Raw genomic sequence first — 19,005 nt, forward strand, 5'->3', positions numbered from 1 at the left:
AGCCCAGGTACCAAAGGGTTTTGGGTTCGACTCTCAGTCAAGGGCAGGTCCCTGGGTGGCAGGTTCCATCCCCGGTCAGGGCGAGTTCAGGAGGTACCCAGTCCATGTGTCCCTCTTACATCCATGTTTTTCTCTCTTTCTCTCTCTCTCTCTCCCTCCCTCCCTTCCAGTCCTCTGAAAATCAACGGGAAAAATACCCTCGGGTGAGGATTCACCAAAAAAATAAAAAATGACGAAGGAGGAAGAGGAGGGAAGAAGAGGAGTAGAAGAAGGAGAGGAAGGAGAAGGAGGAGGAAGAGGAGGAAGAGAAGAAGAAGGAGGAGAAGGAGAAAGAGCCAGAGAAGGAGGAGGAGGAGGAGGGGGAGGAGGAGGAGGGCCTTGATGTCTGTTCTTCTGTCCTCTCTCTGAGCCCCTCCTCTTCCTTCCAATAACCCCTGAGATGGAAAGGTTTTGTTTTATTTATTTTTATATTTTTATGGATCTCAGAGAGGAAGGGAGATGGAGGGAGAGATAGAAACATCAGTGATGAGAGAGAATCATTGATTGGCTGCCTCCTGCACGCCCTTCACTGGGGATGGAGCCTGCAACCTTGGCATGTGCCCTGACCTCCAGGTTCCTAGGAACCGGCCGGGCTTGTTTCACTTGTCGTTTCCCCCCAAGGGTGTCTCACCCGACGGGGCTGCACTGCCTGGACTCACAGGGGCAGCCCTGGGCTGGTCAGCTGTCCCAGCTCAGGGGGAGGGCGGGGTCACGGGAGGGGAGGAGCTGTCAATCAGCGGGCTGTGTGACCCGCCCTCCCGGTGTGGGCGGCACCCCCCACCCTCAGACCCAAAGGGGAAGGAAAGGCTCATTCTCCCGGAGCTGGGCGCCTGCCCCTCTCTCCTGCCCTCGGATGGACATCGGAGCTCCTGGTTCTCTCACCCGCGGCCCTCCGGTTCCGGGCCTTGGACTTGGGCTGAACTGCACCACCGGCGCCCCTGGGTCTCCGTGCAGAAGGCGATGGGGGGCTTCCAGCTGCCACAGCGGTGAGCTGTTCCTGTGCTCAGTCCCCTCCTTAGCTCTCTGTGCCCCAGGGCTCAGAACCTGGGCCCAGACCAATGCACTGACAGGTGAAAAGTCACAGGAGAGGGAGGGAGGAGGGAGAGAGAGAGAGAGAGAGAGAGAGAGAGAGAGAGAGAGAGATTCAGAAATTCAGTACAAGATGTAACCCCAAGAAAACAAAGATGAAAACGATAGGGTTATATCCCAGCTGGTTTGACTCAGTGGATAGAGCATCGGCCTGCTGACCGAAGGGTCCCGGGTTCGAATCCCAGACAAGGCATATGCCGGGGTTGTGGGCTCAACCCCTGGTTTTGGGCGAGCAGGAGGCAGCTGGCCCATGATTCTCTCTCATCATTGATGTTTCTCTCTCCCTCTCCCTTCCTCTCTGAAATCGTTAAAAATATATCTTTTAAAAATAAAATAAAATGGAGTGGGAAGGCTGGGGACCCGCCTTGCTGAGGCGCCTGGCCTGTGACTCGGAGCAGGGACTCGGCCCCCCACGCGGGTCTGCACCCCCCGCCGCTGAGCTCCCGACCCCTTGGCCGCTCAGGGAAGGCTTGCTCCCTGGTTTTTCCAGGAAAAACGGAGGAAGGACTGAACAGACCTGGGAGGGTTTGGCCCCGGAGTCAATGGGTAACGCTCCATAGAACGAAAACGGCATTGTGACAGCTGGCTGAGTCGTGGTTGAACTTTTAAAAATATTATTTTAATGTAGAATAGCATGTTTAACGCCGGCAACAGCCGTGCACGCCTCTTACCTTTTCTATTAGAACAGCAACAGCAAAAGCCCGCACAATTAATCCGCACGAGACGCTGGCGCCCCCTAGCGGTTCTCAGGGTAACATCTCATTGTAACCTGATGGGGCCGCGGGTCTGACCCCATTAGAGGCGGGAATGTGGGCACTTCCCGCCTGGGGCGGGGGGGGGGGGGGGGGGGGGCTCTGTCTCCCAGCTCTCCTGGCGAGGGGTCCGCTCTGGGGTCCGGGTGCCTCAGACCCCAAAGGCTTCTTTGTGGAGACAGCGCTGGGCAGCGACCTTTGCGAGCCCTGCGGCCACCAGCAGCCTCGCTAAGCACCCGAGTGGGCGGTGGTGAACAGACATGGGAAGAACAGCGGGGCCTGGCCCGTGTGGCTCAGTGGTTAGAGCGCGGCCCGAGCACCAAGGGCTCTCGGGTTCGACTCAAGGGCACGTGCCTGGGTTGCAGGTTCGATCCCCACCCCGGTCGGGGTGTGTCTGTGTGAGGCAACCAATCCATGTGTCTCATGTCCATCTCTCTCTCTCTCTCTCTCTCTCTCTCTCTCTCTCTCTCTCTCTTCCTTCCACTCTCTCTAAAAATCAATGGAGAAGTTACCCTGGGGTGAGGATGGAAATAATGAGGGGGAGAGGTCTATGGGGGAAAGGAGACATATGTAAAACTTTAAACAATAAGAATTTTTTTAAAAAAAGAAAGAACGAGGGGACCCAGGAAAGAGGGTGGATGTGTTCACATAACTGATTCCTGAGATCTGCCCACGAGGTCAGTGACCCCAGACGGGGTCAGGGAGTGTGGGGGTGCCTGCCACCTGTGGCGTTCCAGAACACGCGGGGGCGGGGGGGGGGGGACTGGACCCCATGTGGGGAGGGACAGAAGAGGAAGAGCAGATTCAGGAAAAGGGGGTACACAGCAGTGGGGGGGTGCCTCTGGGGCAGCAGCCACCACGGGCCACGCCCCTGCCCCGGGCAGAGACCAGCGGTCAGAATGTGTGTGATCAGGGAGCGTGACTGTGACAGCCAACAGGCCCCAGGTGTGAGGACTCACCCGGATGGAAGGCGATTCCCCGCCCACGGCAACAGGTGAGGTCACTGCGCTCCCAGGAGGCGGGGCCTAAGCCTGTGAGGAACAGGAAGTGAGAGGGGGAGCAAGGCCCACTGATGTGGTTTGCACCAGGAGGAATTGGGGAGACAGGGTGAGCAGGCTTAGCAATGGCTGCTTTAATTCTTGCAGTGGGCCCTGGGGTGCAGGGGTTGGTGCTAGCTGCCTGGCCCCTGGTCCGGGGGTGATTAGGGCAGGGGGGTCAGGGCCCAGCGTGTGAAAGCCCCAGAAAAGCGGTGTTGGGGTGAGGGCTCAGGATTGGCGAGTTTGTATGTGAATGCTGACCCCAGGAAGAAGATTCCTATATATACACTGAGTGGCCAGGTTATTATGATCTCGGAACGCATAATCATCTGGCCACTCAGTGTGTGTGTGTGTGTGTGTGTGTGTGTGTGTGTGTGTGTATACAGTGCATGAATTCATGCATGGGTGGGGTACAGCCAGCCTGGCCAGGGGGAGTGAACACGGGTGGTTGGCCAGCCGGCCTGCTTGCTGGTCGAAACCCTGGTCGAGGGGACAATTTGCATATTAGCCTTTTATTATATGGGATTATATAGGATATACACTGCGTGGCCAGATTATTATGCGTTCAGAGATCAAAACAATCTGGCCACTCAGTGTATATATTTTTATTCCTCACCCAAGGATATTTTTCCATTGATTTTTTTTTAGAGTGAGAGGGAGAGAGAAGGAAAGACAGAGAGAAACATCAATGTGGGAGAAACACATCAACTGGTTGCCTCCCGCTAGAGCCCTGACCAGGGCCAGGGCCAGGGAGGAGCCTGCAACCGAGGTGAGTGCCCTTGACCGGAATCGAACCCTAGACCCTTTCATCTCCAGGCCAAGGCTCTATCCACTGAGCCACACCAACCAGGCAGGAAGAGGATTCCTGCTCAGGGGTTGGGGCAGCAGTGAGGGAGGCAGGAGGCCAGTGCCAGGTGACGCAGCATCGTACAGGGTTACCTAGGACACGGTGTGCCTGACGGACACCTGTAGGACGGATGTTAAAGCGTCAGGTTGACAGACGCCTGACACGTGGCCCAACAAGGAGGCACTGCAGGCTCTGCTCCATGCAGTCATCCCGGGCACCGAGGGCCAGCTTCACGGGGTGGCTCCCAGGTCACCCAGGACATCGGTGTCCAGCAGCAGAGGGGAGAGCCCGCCGAGGGGCCCCGAGGAAGCCCAGGGACAGACACGGTGCTGAGGACAGAATGACAGCCCCCAACGGTGTCCACGTCCTATTCCCTGGAACCATCTGGTATCTGCAGATGAGAAGATGAGCCACGGGTCCAGGTGGACCCATGTCACCACAAGGGTCCTTCTCAGAGGGCGGCAGGAGGGTCAGAGACGGAGGGAAGGAGACGTCCCGGTCAGAGAGATTTGGAAGAAGCTGTAGCGCTCCTTGGTGATGGAGGAAGGGGCCGCAAGCCAAGGAGTGCAGATGACCCCTCGGAGCTGCCGAACCCTTGGAGCTGCCGGAGCTGCAGAAGATAACGAGATGGATTCTCCTTTATTCCCCTCCCCCACCCCCCGAGGGAGTGCCGCCCTGCCAGCACCTTGATCTTCGCCAACGAAACTGACTTCAGGCGTCAGTCAGCCGTCCTGACCTGGGAGATAATACACAGTGTTGTTTGAAGCCACGGAGTGTGTGGTGATTTGTTACAGCAGCAACAGGAAGCCAATACTCTCACTTTAGGGGAGGAGTCCATGCAAACTTGTGGGAGCCCCTTTCACGTCCCGCGTGGTTCAGGGTTCCGGTTCAGGGTTCGGGCTCTGGAGAAGGCCGCACACAAATGAAAAGAGACTAGAAAAGATTTAATTTGGGAAATGGGGGCCAGGCGGTAGTCCAATCTAGTGGGAGGACGACTCCTCGCTCTGGCTTTTCCATCCCTTTTATTAAGATTAAAATGATAGGACACACCCTTATCCCCTGGGCAGGAAATTCAATAAAAGCCAATCAGTGAATTTAGGACTAACAGGTGGGGGCTGCTTCAACTACCAATATCTAGTCATTAGCTCTGACCCTTCAGAGCAATTAAGGTCGACCAGCCCTCCGGATTCCCTGTCCACAGCTCTCTCTTATTAAAACAATGATTGGCTTCCGGCAAAACTTAATGGGCAAAACAGCATCCAATCCCAGTCTTGAAGGGCATTAGCTAGGGGAGGGGAGGAAGGTCAGACCAAGGACAAGGCTGGAGAGCTGGGTAGGTGCAATTTGAGTGGAGAATGCATGGTGTCCAGTGGGGAGGGAGCTGGGGTGGGCACGGGAAGTGGGAACACGCCATGTCCCTCAGAGAGGACTAACAGCCCGAGGGGCCCTCCCGGGCCATCATGGCCTCTCCAAGCCTGTGCCCAGTCCACACATGTCCATGATATGAGTGTATGCATGTATATGCGTTTGTACCAGTGTGTGCATGTGTGTGTGTGCGTGTGCATTTGTGCATTCACGGGCATGTGTATGTGCTGTGGGTGGGGGTGTATGCTCTGCCAAACGTCCCCTTAGATGCCTGCTCACTCGTGACTAAGAACCACACTCAGATCAGAAATCATCGATGCCATTTTTTTCTGTCTTTATTCTCTTACTATGTTTTGAGCATCTGTGGAAGCAGAGACTGGGGACCAGGTACCGTGTACCCCAGCTCCTCGAGCAGGGCTGCCATAGCTGGGTGTGTGAGAACATTTATTGATGAACAAGGTGAAGCAGGATTTAGAGACAATGAGGCTTCAGAGATTCGCTGCAACAATATGGCCCAGGTTCAAGGTCAACGAGTGGAAAGTCTTTAGAGTCAGCTAAGAAGGTGGCTCCAACAGTCTCTGGAGGGAAGGTGGGGATTCACAGGACATGTCTGGAACCGGCTGGGTGACTGTCGGACTGTAGCTGGATCTCTGGAAACAGCCCACCAATGGTAGCTGAGTCTCTGGAAACTGCTGGGCACCCGTAGCTGCATCTCTGGAAACTGCTGGACAACTGTAATTGGGTTGTTAGAAACTGCTGGACAACTGTAATTGGGTTGTTAGAAACTGCTGGACAACTGTAATTGGGTTGCTAGAAACTGCTGGACAACAGTAGCTGGGTTTCTGGAAACAAGTGTTATATGGGTGCTCCAAGGAGCTGGTGGACCTAGGAGGGAACACCTGGTTAATGGACCTCCTAGGTGTTGAGTCGGGGTCCCCAGACTCCAGCTCTCGCCTCCAGGAGAAATGAACAGATGGCTGTCAATGGGGTGATTCCACAGGGAAGCCCTCCTAGTGGTGCCTCAGGCCTTTGCAAGAGGGACTTGTGTTGGGGGTGGGGGCGGCCCGGGAGAGGTCAATGGGGGGAAAAGGAGACTTATGTAATACTTTAAACAATAAAGAATTTAAATTAGAAGAAGAAAAAGAAAGAGTGACGTGTGTCTGTAGGTGCAGAGGCCAGGTGTCCTGAGTCAGCGTCTGGGGAGTTCTGCGTATGTGCTGGCAGCAGCTGAGGGCACCGTGGGCGGTGGGGACACAGCTTGGGCTGCTCTGAGGGTGAGGGCCCGCTGGTCCAGCTCGGCGTATGTCACCTCCTGGGCGTCTCCCGTAGCAGGGCTCTGAGGGAGAGAGCCAGGGTGGGTTAGTGTAGGGGGGGAAGGGGGCTGAGGAGGGGGGCTGTGGGAAGGACAGACTATGGCAGGCAGCTCCCATGTGGTCCCACCTCCCGAATCTCCATTGTGGAGTTCCCGTCCCCATAGAGTCAGAGTTGGGCTGTGTGACCCGTAGAATGTGACAGACAGGAGGACATGCCACCTGCATGGAGAGGCCTCAAGACACATGGGGCTTCTGCCCTTTCTCCCTGGGGCCCCACCTCTGGGGGAGGCGGCTGCCACAGTGAGGCCTACGTGTGGAGGAACGGAGGCCTCCCGCCCTCAGCCTAGGAGGGTGCCATCTTGCATGTGGACCTGCAGCCCCAGTCCAGCCTTCAGATGAATGCAGCCCACCATCATGACAGCAGCCTCCTGACAGTCCACAAGCCAGAACCACCCAGCAGATTCAATCTGCTTCCATTCCGACCCAAGAAACTGAGATACTTGTGTGAAGCTGTTCAAGTCGGGGCACCTTGGCCCTGGCTGGTGTGTCTCAGCGGTTAGAGCATTGGCTGCAGACAGAAGGGTCGCAGATTACATCCCCTGCACTGGTCGAGGTGCATGTGGGAGATAACCAGTCGATGTGTCTCTGTCACATCAATGTTTCCCTCTCTCTCCCTCCCCTCCACTCTCTTTGAAATGTCAATGAAAATATATCCTCAGGTGAGGATTAAAAAAAAAAAAGTTGGGGTACGACGTTGTTAAACAGAAATTAGGCACTAATCCAAGGACTTACTGGGCTCTGCAGCTCCCTCTTTTTCTCAGGAAGTGCACAGACTGTGGCCTCATCTGGGGGCGGGGGGGGGGGGAGAACAGTGGTCAGTTCTTTGGGGTGAACCTTTGGAGGCAAATTTGCCTGAAACCTCATGGGTTTAGGTCTCAACCTCCAGCTACAACATCCAGTCATCTTGCCCCCTCCCCATTGCTTCCTCAATGGGCTCAATGCCAGTCCCCTTTCCCCAAGCAGTTCCCTCCCTTGTCCCCTACCTGGTCTGCTCTCTGTGATGTCAGCAGCCGGGCTGAACCTGAGGAGAAAGAACAAGTGAGCACGCGGGGGTGGGGGGAAGGTGGGGGCCTGGAGGCAGAGACCTGGGAGGTGGGTCCGTGGGTCATTCTTGGGGGTCCTCACCTCTCCGGGAGCCTCTGCTCCTCGCCTTTGCTCTGGAGGGACTCTGAGGACAATCAGGGTTTGAATTAGGAGGGAGGCCATCTTCCCAGCACCCCACACAGCCTTCCCCGGTCACCCCACCCTGACCCTGAGACCTACTGTGTTTTCTCTGGTGCTGACGATGGACTAAGAGGAGGGCCAGCAGGAGGAGACAGAGGAGAAAGGCCACGGAGGTCCCAACAAGGATGTAAAGGTGTTCGCTCGACAGGCCTGGGAGAGCAGGGAAGATCAAACCACAGTCTCCGCAGGATGCATGTATGGAGCACCAACTGCATACCATGCATGTACTGGGGGCCTGTCATGTTCACACTGATGTATCTAATCTCCCACATGCCTGGTAGTCCTGTGGCATGGGATCTGCCGGAAGCCAATTCCAGCATGTCATAATTGCAAGAGTTTCATCAAAAGGTTGATGGAACTTGGGGGACTCAACAAGGGCTGAGTCACATATGTTATCATCTGTTGGGAATGGCTAAAGGCATTTCCTCCAAACCTGATTAGCATGATAGTTTGCTGCCAGACAGCTCAGGGCTTCTCAATCTACATATGATTGCCTCCTACTGGCCAAACACCTGAACAGCTGTAGGCTGTTCCCCAATCTGACAATATCTCCACCTTGCCTTAGGACAATTTGTGTTAATAAAAAGCTAGGGGTCCTGAGACAAGGAGAATGTCGTTTCTTCAGCCAGGCTCCTCTGATCCCCAATGCCTTTCAAAATGACCGTTCGTCTCTGGACTCCTACTTAATCTACACACAGTCTTTCTCCAGATTGCTGAACCCTTCTTAATGCTGGAACAAGAACCCCGGCAGGGACCCATCATCCCCATTTTACTAAACCCGGGTCCCGAGTGCTGAGGTCCTCTGTCCCCAGGATGTCGACAGAGCTGAGGTGTGACCAACGCCCAAGCCCATTCTTTCCCTTCCCCACGAGGCACGCTCCAGGTCCAGGTCCTCTGTCCCCATCACTCACCACTGCTGCCACTGTCCTGTGACTCGTTCCGTGTGTCTCCTAGAAGTGAAGAACCAGGAGGACATGCGTCTAAGGCCCGAGCTGGACAGAGGAGGCGCTGAGCCTGCAGGTCCCCCCAGGGGGGTCTTCCTACTCCAGGGCCCTCACCTGCTCCCTCCTGGACTGTTCTGCCTGTGGGACTTTCTGAGGGGATGGAAATGCCCTGCATCTGTCCTGTCCAAATTAGTACCCACGGGTCACTGTATTCACTGGCATTTAATTGAAATAAATTTAAAATCCAGATTCTCAGCCCGGCCCGTGTTGCTCAGTGGTTGTCGACCTATGAACCCGGAGGTCACAGGTTCGAATCCCAGTCAGGGCACATGCCCAGGTTGTGGGCTCAATCCCCAATGTGGGGAGTGCAGGATGCAGCCGATCAATGATGCTCTCTCATCATGTATGTTTCTCTCTCTCTCTCTCCCTCTTTCTTCCTCTCTGAACTCAATAAAGATATATTTTTAGAAAAAAACCAGACCCTCAGCTGCACTAGCCACATTTCCAGGGCTCAGTGGCCACACCTGGGGAATGGTGCCCTCACTGGATGCAGATAGACCACATCCACTAAGAACAGGAGGTGCTGACCTCCTCCTGGGCCCACCCCCAGGGCGGGAATCCCCATCCCTGATTTCCTCCTTCTTTCTCACACCAGCCTCTGCTGGGGGTGGGTGGCCCCTCTGGGAGTGAGGAAGCCACGCCCTGAGGTCCTCCTGCTGCCTGAGGCCCTGCAGTTAGCGGGTGAGTTGATGGAGCACCAGCCCTGGTCTGGGCTCAGCGCATGCGCTGTGCGTCCAACCCGCCTTTACCAGTCACCTGCTCTGCACATGCGCACAGTGCCGCCCATTTCACAGGCGATCAGACTGAGGTCCCAGGGCTCATCCACGCACAGGGGGAGAGTCCCCCTGTTTCCTCTTCTGGAGCAGCACCCCCGCATCCTCACATCCCTTCAGAAAGCAGGAGACTTCCCCTGCCTGGTCCTCCCTCCCGGACACCTGTGACAGCCCAGGACCCAGGACCCGCCCCTGTTCCACACGCTGCTGCCTGACCTTCCCTTTAAGACATTTAGCACAATTTACACTTAGATGTATACGCCATATGTGTATCATGCATGTACTATGTGTAACATGACCTATTTATAACAAAATTATGAAATTATAATGTAAGTATACTGGGTGTAAATATATATTTAGAATTATGTGATTTCACTTATACATGTGTAAATTGAACTACATAAATATTTAATAATATAAATTTAAAATAACTTATACTGTATAAGGTATATGACATATAAGATATCAGTTATACATGTTATTGTGTAATATATGGTGCATATTTATGTTCACATTTGCATATATTGATTGTAGTAATACATGATATAATTTATCATAATGTATGGTATATTCATTTGTAATGTGCTTATTATATTAATCATATATTTAGGTATAATGAACTATCTACACTAACATAAATTATAGATGTGAAACTTTACCTTGTAAATTATATATTTATATTTGCACATATAGACATACTAGAGGCCTAGTGCACGAAAATCATGCACTCGGGGCGAGGAGGGGGGTCTCTCAACCGGGCCTGCGTGATTTCCCAGTCTGGGAGCCCTCGGGGGATGTCCGACTGCCACGGAGGTGGGAGAGGCTCCTGCGACCACCACTGCGCTCGGCAGCCATGAGCCCGGCTTCTGGATGAGCGGTGCTCCCCTGTGGGAGCGCACTGACCACCAGGGGCAGCTCCTGTGTTGAGCGTCTGCCCCCTGATGGTCAGTGCACGTCATATTAACCAGTCCTTCTGCTTTCAGTCGATTTGCATATCAGCCTTTTATTATATAGGCTATGCATTCTTGTTGTTCATTCTAATTAATTCTCCCCTTTAGAGTTGGGAGGATGGAGACTGAGCCCCAGCACAGAGCTCCCCCCTCCAAACCCCTCCAAGCTGAGGTCTCTACTCACCAGCTGAGGAGGGGGGCGTTGTGTGTGTGATGGGGGTGGAGCTGGGGGTGGAGCTGAGAACTCGGGGGGCTCCTGTGAACAGGGCAGGGGAAGGGCTGATGTTCTGTGGGGGCTGCCTGGGTTCAACCCACTGAACCTGGCCCCCTTCCACCATGAGTGTCCACCCACAGGCGACGTCTGTCCCTCCCTCAATCCCAGATGGCGGCTGAGCTATGGGGGACAGGAGAGGAGGGGAGCCTGCTCCACTCTGCAGGGGGTTCACTCCTCTCAGCTCCCAGCACCAGCGCCTCATGGCTTCACAGCATCAGCAGGGAGCAGCTCCCCTGCGGCTCAGGATATGGGGGGGGGCGGTGTCCCTGACGGACCCTGAGTCCAGGAGGTCTCAGGGGCAGACAACACACAGGGGAGGACATCTCCATCCCCCAAATCCCTCAGAGCACCGCCCCACCTGGTCATGCCCCCCACCCAGGACCATGCCACTTGCCCACGGAGGGCGGACCCCAGGGGTCACATTGCCTGGGCCCCACAGAGCCTGGCCAGGGGAAAGGGCAGGGCACCCCCATCCTGAGGGGAAGGACTCATGGCCCCTTGAAGGGGTCTGTACCCACCTGGTGGCTGGAAGCTCAGGCCCCACCCAGCCCAGCAGGGACAGCTCTGTGTCCCCTCTGAGGCGGGGCTCAGGGTCCAGGCCACCGAGGTGTCCAGATGGGACCAGACTCCAGGGCCCTGAGCCAGTGGTGAAGGCCGAGGATCCTGTGTGCAGAGGGAGGGGAGCCCCTGGCTGGGGGTGAGCAGGAGGGCAGGGAGCCCGAGGACAGAGACGCGGCTGGGACCGGGTGCGGGGCCCTGGGACCCACCTGAGGGCGGAGTGGAGACGTCCTTCTCTGTCACCTGCAGCTGCACGGGCTCACTGTGCACAGACCAGTCAGACCCTTGGTGATAGAGGCAGATATAACGCCCAGCGGTGTCCTCACTCACCGCGGGGATGTGGAATCTGGCCTCTGTGCCCTGAGAACCATCTTGAGGCGCACTTTTCTGATCAGGGCCTACTTGGCTTCCTTCCTTCTGCAGGCGGAATAACTTAGCCCCAGCTGGGCCCCGGCACACGAAGGTCACAAGCTGTCCCCGGGGGATCACCGGGCCTGGCTCGGCCCTGAGGGAGGGCTTGGGCAGGACCCCTGGGAGGAAGCAGAGCAGGATCTCAGGCTCCATCATGAGAAAATCTCCAACCTCACAACCCCATGTTTCAAGCGTGCAGCTCAGTGGTTCTTCGCAAACTGGCAGAGCTGTGCAGCCCTCACCACAGCCCAGTTCTAGACCATTTGCTCCATCCCTTCCCCAAGAGACCACCCCTCCCCCCTCCAGGGACTCATCACTTCAGTGACCTCCCCACGTGACACAAGTTCTGGTGACATCATGGGCTTCTCTCAGGGGGACACGGCAGGTGTCACAGCAGCCTGGGGCCCCAGGCACATCTCCCTCCCCACGGCCACTCTCCAGAGAGACATGGAGGGTTGAAGGGAGGCAGAGGGTGAGGATGAGCAGGTCACTTGTGGTGAGAGGGAGGCAGTAGTCTGAGAGGGTGTTTCTGAGTGTCCACAGCTTGGCTCAGCCAAATGGGAGCGTCTGCAATGGGCTCTAAGGACTAAGTCTGATCCCACAATGCCCTGGGGTCTGTTTCTGGTGATTCCAGGAGATTCAAATGCAAAGCCCTCCCCCAAGTCACCCAAATTAGCCCACTTCACTCCTCCTGCTGGGCGGGGTCTGAAGGCAGCTGGGGAGATTGTGGGGACCAATGGGGCTGCAGGGCTCCATGGGAAGTCTAGTGGGTTTGGGGGTGCAGCTCTAGCCCAGACCAGCTCACAGGACCCCAGATTCCAAGGCACGTCCTCTGAGCAGCACTCACTGAGGTTCCCTCTGCATTTCCCACCTCCCTCTCAGCCCATGTCCACTGCCTTGTGATGGAGGCTCCTGAAACCCCAAGTGTGTAAACTGGGCTGGGAGGGGAGGAGAGGGCTCTGGCCCAGAAACAGGAAGAGGCATCCCAGTTACCCAATCCCTGAGACACAGAGCTGGCCCCGCCCAGCACTCATTCCCTCCGTCGCTCCTTCCCTCGTTCCTTCAGCCACAGCTGAGCTCCCATCGCTCCCTTTACAGAGGCCTCCTTGTGCCATTGGCCCCACAAACAGGAGAAACACAGGAGGACCCCTGCCTTCTTGGGTGGAAGGGCAGAGAGAGTGCAGGGCTGAGTGTGGGAGGCTCAGGGCTGAGTGTGGGAGGCTCAGGGTGAGTGTGGGAGGCTCAGGGCTGAGTGTGGGAGGCTCAGGGTGAGTGTGGGAGGCTCAGGGTGAGTGTGGGAGGCTCAGGGTGAGTGTGGGAGGCTCACGGTGAGTGTGGGAGGCTCAGGCTGAGTGTGGGAGGCTCAGGGTGAGTGTGGGAGGCTCAGGGTGAGTGTGGGAGGCTCAGGCTGAGTGTGGGAGGCTCAGGGTAAGTGTGGGAGGCTCAGGGTGAGTGTGGGAGGCTCAGGCTGAGTGTGGGAGGCTCAGGCTGACTGTGGGAGGCTCAGGGTAAGTGTGGGAGGCTCAGGGTGAGTGTGGGAGGCTCAGGGTGAGTGTGGGAGGCTCAGGGTGAGTGTGGGAGGCTCAGGGTGAGTTTGGGAGGCTCACGGTGAGTGTGGGAGGCTCAGGGAGAATGTGGGAGGCTCAGGGTGAGTGTGGGAGGCTCAGGGTGAGTGTAGGAGGCTCAGGGCTGAGTGTGGGAGGCTCAGGGTGAGTGAGGAGGCTCAGGGTGAGTGTGGGAGGCTCAGGGCTGAGTGTGGGAGGCTCAGGGTGAGTGTGGGAAGCTCAGGGTGAGTGTGGGAGGCTCAGGGTGAGTGTGGGAGGCTCAGGGCTCAGTGTGGGAGGCTCAGGGTGAGTGTGGGGGCTCAGGGCTCAGTGTGGGAGGCTCAGGGTGAGTGTGGGAGGCTCAGGGTGAGTGTGGGAGGCTCAGGGTGAGTGTGGGAGGCTCAGGCTGAGTGTGGGAGGCTCAGGGTGAGTGTAGGAGGCTCAGGGCTGAGTGTGGGAGGCTCAGGGTGAGTGAGGAGGCTCAGGGCTGAGTGTGGGAGGCTCAGGGTGAGTGAGGAGGCTCAGGGCTGAGTGTGGGAGGCTCAGGGTGAGTGTAGGAGGCTCAGGGCTGAGTGTGGGAGGCTCAGGGTGAGTGAGGAGGCTCAGGGCTGAGTATGGGAGGCTCAGGGTGAGTGTGGGAGGCTCAGGGTGACTGTGAGAGGCTCAGGGTGAGTGTGGGAGCTCAGGGTGAGGGGGGCAGCGCTGACCTCTCAGAGGCCGAGGGGGAGGCCCTGAGCTGACACCAGAGGGTCAGGGGGAATGAGCCAAGCCGAGCACAGGAGCCCTCAGCCTGGGAGGAGGCCGAGGTCCAGGGAACATGGAGTTTGTGGAAGTGACAGAAAGGCTGGGTTCTGAAGGGAACTGAGCCAGAGGCGTGAGGACAGACAGACCCAGACAAGGAGAGAGGCTCAGGCTCATTCCAGCTGGACACACACCGGGAGAGGACTCTAAGGAAAATCAGTGTTTTGCCTGAACAGGAACCTTGTGTGAAAAACTCCAAAAAGGCAGACTCACCCTCCTGCGTGTGGATCGTCTGGCCCAGACAGAGCACTGCAAGGGAAGGGCTGGTGAGAACAACGACCAGCACCCGGGTCCTCCCCAGGCTGCAATCAGGAGGCCTTCCTGGAGGCAGCGGGCCTGGCCCCGAGAATTCCCAGGCTCCCTCCTCAGCATCCCCTCTGAGCACAATCCTGCTTCCTGCTCTTAGTTTCCAGACAAACCCCCACCCCCTCTTCCAATCAGGTCCTCAGTCAGACCCTGTCCCCACGCCCAGGCCCCTGCCTCTAGAACTGACCCCCCAGGGTCACACTTAGGTCAGGGCCAGAGCTGAGGGCCAGACCCCCAGGAGGGACCATGAGTCTCCTGGGCTGGAGTCAGACTGAGCAGGGATGGAGACGCCGCCCCCAGCCCCCACCCCCTCGGTCCCTGGGCTGCGGTCCCTCCATCCCGGACTCACCGAGGCCCAGGATGGTGGAGGGCCGGGGGCTCATGGCCAGCCTGCAGCCTGCACAGCCCCGGAGTCAGGATGGGAGGGCAGAGCCTGCCGCTGGCACGGGGCACAGGATGTGTGGGTCAGGCGGTCCCGTCGTTGCTACATCAACGTCTCTGCCCAAAGGGGAAGATCTCCCACCAGGCCTTTCCGCTGCTTCCCGCTGGAGACAGGGGAGGGCCGTGGCTTCCCCAACCATCCCCCCTCTTAGTCCCGCCCAACCCCCAGCTGAGATGGATGGGGCTGAGCTCACCCTGAGCGGGGACCTCCCTCTGATCTGCGGGATGAGGCCGAGCGTGGGTTTGTGCAGCCACCTGACCAGTGTGGGTTCCAGCGTCACTAACGGACCCTCTGTGCTTGGGCAAGGCATTACTCCACTCCACGCGGCCATGTCCTCATACTGAAAATGGGAAGCTTGCCCTCTCCCTCCACGTATGTGAGGATAGGCTACATTCCCAGCCCGGCCGGCGGGGCTCGGTGGGTGAGCATCAACCTGTGAACCAGGAGGTATCCGTTCGATTCCAGGTCAAGGGCACATGCCCCGGTTGTGGGCTTGATCCCCAGTGTGGGGCATGCAGGAGGCAGCCGATCCATGATTCTCTCTCATCATGTATGTTTCTATCTCTCTCCCCCTCTCCCTTCCTCTCCGAAATCAATAAAAATATATTTTAAAAAGAAATAAAGATATGTTAAATTCCCAGCAAGGTACTGAGCACATTCAAAATATACCGCACCCTGGCCATTGTTGCTCAGTGGTTCGAGCCTCCGCCCAGGAACCGAAGTTCGATTCCCTATCAAGGGCGTGACCTGGGTAGCTGGTTTCATCCCCAGCCCAGGTCAGAGTGCATGTGGGAGGCAACCCATCCATGTGTCCCTTTCACATTGATGTTTCTCTCTCTCTCTCTCTCTCTCTCCTCCCCCACTTTCACTCTGTCTAACAACATCCATGGAAAAAAATATCCTCGGGTGAGGATTAACAACAACAAAAAAAAATTTTAAAAAACACACACACAAAAAAAAATATCCTACTGCCCTAGCTGGTTTGGCTCAGTGGATAGAGCATCGGCCTGCAGACTGAAGGGCCCCAGGTTCGATTCTGGCCAAGGGCACATGCCCGGGTTGCAGGCTTGATCCCCCCTCCCCCAGTGGGGGGGGCATGCAGGAGGCATTCTATCTCCCTTCCTCTCTGGAATCTTACCTAATAAAATAGAAACATGCAAATTAACTATCACTCCGCTACGCCCACAGCCAATCAGAGCGAGTATGCAAATTAACCCAACAGAGATGGAGGTTAATTTGCATATGCAGAGCGGTGTGAAGCCTGCTATGAGGGGAAGGGGGGCCGCAGACCCCTGCCCCGCCCTCCCCCAGTGGCGCTGGAAAAAGGAGAGGGTAGGGTAACTCGTGAGCAAATGTAAACTCCTAAAGGGATGGAAGGGTCAGGAGAGACACTGGGAGCTGGGCCTGGGGGTGGGGCCCCCACCCCTGGTGCTGGGCGAATGGGCCGGGCCAGGGGTGGGGGACGGGTTCGTGCCCTGCAATGGCAATTCTATTGCAATCGAAGTGCATCCAATTAACACTGTGCACTTTAAACTTACACAATGTTCTATGCCAATTGCATCTCTATTTTAAGAAGAGAGATGTGTTTGCATCAGAATGCTTGGCATATTGAAATACCCCGGCGTGGGCCCCACACTGAGCGGCCCTCCTCCGGGGACTGTGATGGGGTCATGACCCCCCATGGACAGACCGGTGGGCACTGCCCGTGGACCCGGGGCCCACCTGCCTGCTCAGCCCTGGGTCTGGCCCTCACGCACAGAGCAGCTCCGCAGAGCTCGAGGAGTCCTGCTTCCTTTTTGTAAAATAGACTTTTATTGATTCAGAGAGGAAGAGAGAGGGGAAGAGAGAGAAACATCCATGATGAGAGGGAGTCAGGGATCGGCTGCCTCCTGCACGCCCCGCACTGGGGATGGAGCCCGCAACCTGGGCAGATGCCCTGACTGGGAATCCAACTGTGACCTCCTGGTTCATGGGGTCAACGCTCAACCCCTGAGCAAAGACCCCTGTTTCTGAGCGTTCCCAAATGGCAGTGTCTGCGGTGGGCTCCCAGGACAGGGTCTGGTGCCACAAGGCCCAGGGGTCTCTGTGTCTTGGCGATTCCTGGAGACGCACACGCAAAGCCCGCCCCCTCCTCCCCACCCCAGTCATCTGGATGAGCCGCTCCTCCCCACGTCACCCTCCCGCTGGGAGAACCTGTGCGCCCAGCGCCCCGCCCGGAAAGCAACCACCCTGGGGCTGGGATGGGGGTGGGGGGTGGGGGGGGTGTGGACTCACCCACTTGCGTCCGGATCCCCGGCCTCGATGGAACCAGGAAGGAAGACCTCACCACCGCGCACCCGCCTGGGTCTGAGGCCCAGGCTCCAGCCCCGCCTGCACTGGGCGGTGCGCGGCTAGCTTCCCGGGCTCCCACCTGCAAGGCCCCGTGCTCAGGGCGGGGTTTTCCACCTGCTCCCCCTCCTTCCTGCTCTCCCTGACTCCCGGAGACACGCAGGCCCCGGCCGGGCGTGGGGGGTGCAAGACGCCAGGGCTGCTCCCAACCAGCGCAGGAGCCAGCCCCGCGGACAAGCGCGCAGGATGTGGTGCGCCCGCGGCTTCAGCAGAAATCACACCCCAGGAAGCGGCTTCGACCCGCATCCTGGGCGAGTCCCTGAGCCTCCCCGGGTCGGGCCCAGCAAGGCGCCCCGCTTCCTGAACGGGAGCCCCGGGCCGTGCGAGGGCCTCACTGGGGGCAGCTCAGTCCCAGCCCATCTCCCACAGGGGCACGGCGTGGTTTTGTCCCGTGCTGAACTCATATCGACACTTAATTTTTTTTAATATGTTTTATTGATTTTTTACAGAGAGGAAGGGAGAGGGAGAGAGAGTTCGAAACATTGATGAGAGAGAAACATCGATCCGCTGCCTCTTGCACACCCCCCACTGGGGATGTGCCTGCAACCAAGGTACATGCCCTTGACCGGAATCGAACCTGGGACCCTTCAGTCCGCAGGCCGACGCTCTATCCACTGAGCCAAACCGGTTAGGGCAACACTTAATTTTTTTAAAAATATATTTTTTATTGATTTCAGAGAGGAAGGGAGAGGGAGAGAGAGATAGAAACATCCATGATGAGAGAGAATCACAGATCGGTTGCCTCTTGCACGCCCCACACTGGGGATGGAGCCCAACCCGCAACCCGGGCATGTGCCCTGACCTGGAATTGAACTGTGACCTCCTGGTTCATAGTTCGATGCTCAACCACTGAGCCACGCCGGCTGGGCAACACTTAATTTTATTTATTTAATTTATTTTTTGCCCGGCCCGTGTTGCAAGCTTGATTGACGGGCCAGAGGCAGCCGATCGATGATTCTTTCTCATCGTTGATGCTTCTGTCTATTTCTCTTTCTCTCTCTCTCTTCCTCTCTCTGAAATCAATTTTAAAATCTATTTTTTAAAGAGCTTAATTTTTTAAACGCCCCTCCTTTCCTTAACCAGAAGGCCTTATTACAGCCTACACTATTTCTTTACCGATGAAACAGGAAGTATGTTATTCTTGCGGAATAAAATAAAAATTACAGCTCACAGGTTCAGTTGGTTACGGGGCAATGGGCCCATTACCGCCACGAAGCCGATACGCACAGGTTGAGTCTTTTGTGAACTTTGATTAATCAGGTAGCCGGCGCGCCTCCCTGGCCGGTGTGGCTCAGTGGATAGAGCGTCAGCTTGCAGACGAAAGGGTCCCGGGGTCGATTCCGGTCAAGGGCACGTACCTCGGTTGCAGGTCCTCCCCCCCCCCCCCCCCCCCGCTCTGGTTGGGGCTCGTGCAGGCAGGAGGCAACCAATCGATGTGTTTCTCTCACATCGATGGTTCTCTCTGTCTTTCCCTCTCTCTTCCACTCTCCCTAAAAATCAATGGGAAAATGTCCTCGGTGAGGATTCACACAAGAAAGAACCAGGAACCTCTTGGTTCATGGGTTGATGCTCAACCACTGAGACACACCAGCCGAGCTGAATATCTTAGCACATATTTCTCAATGAGCATATATGTGCATTTCTGCTGGTATACACTGAGTGGCCCCATTATTATGATCTCTGAACGCATAATAATCAGGCCACTCTGTGTATATGTGTGTATATATATATATATATATATATATATATATATATATTTTAGAGGCCTGGTGCATGAATTCGTGCATGGGTGGGGTCCGGCCAGCCTGGCCAGGGGGTGGGGACATGG

The 19,005-nt window shown here is 56.5% G+C and overlaps 1 protein-coding gene across 3 annotated transcripts; it reads right to left on the reverse strand.

Moving 5' to 3' along the window:
* Positions 1 to 5,177: 5,177 nt before the first annotated feature.
* Positions 5,178 to 17,327, reverse strand: LOC307115939 (leukocyte-associated immunoglobulin-like receptor 1). Of its 3 annotated transcripts, XM_079799507.1 has the most exons (12): positions 17,064 to 17,327; positions 14,983 to 15,222; positions 14,697 to 14,892; positions 14,255 to 14,290; positions 11,495 to 11,815; positions 10,638 to 10,709; positions 8,638 to 8,676; positions 7,766 to 7,876; positions 7,628 to 7,670; positions 7,486 to 7,523; positions 7,235 to 7,287; positions 5,178 to 6,465 (listed from the first exon to the last, which is right to left on the reverse strand). In XM_079799507.1, the coding sequence occupies exons 3-12, from the start codon at positions 14,728 to 14,730 to the stop codon at positions 6,319 to 6,321; spliced, it is 894 nt and encodes a 297-aa protein (XP_079655633.1). In that variant the 5' UTR covers positions 14,731 to 14,892; positions 14,983 to 15,222; positions 17,064 to 17,327; the 3' UTR covers positions 5,178 to 6,318. The 3 variants fall into 3 exon arrangements, with proteins under 3 accessions (XP_079655633.1, XP_079655632.1, XP_079655634.1); XM_079799506.1 differs by lacking the exon at positions 14,983 to 15,222; XM_079799508.1 differs by lacking the exons at positions 10,638 to 10,709; positions 14,983 to 15,222.
* Between the last annotated feature and the right edge of the window lie 1,678 nt (positions 17,328 to 19,005).

This window comes from Cnephaeus nilssonii (genome assembly GCF_951640355.1).
Source record: "Cnephaeus nilssonii genome assembly, chromosome: 20".
Taxonomy (NCBI): Eukaryota; Metazoa; Chordata; class Mammalia; order Chiroptera; family Vespertilionidae; genus Cnephaeus; species Cnephaeus nilssonii.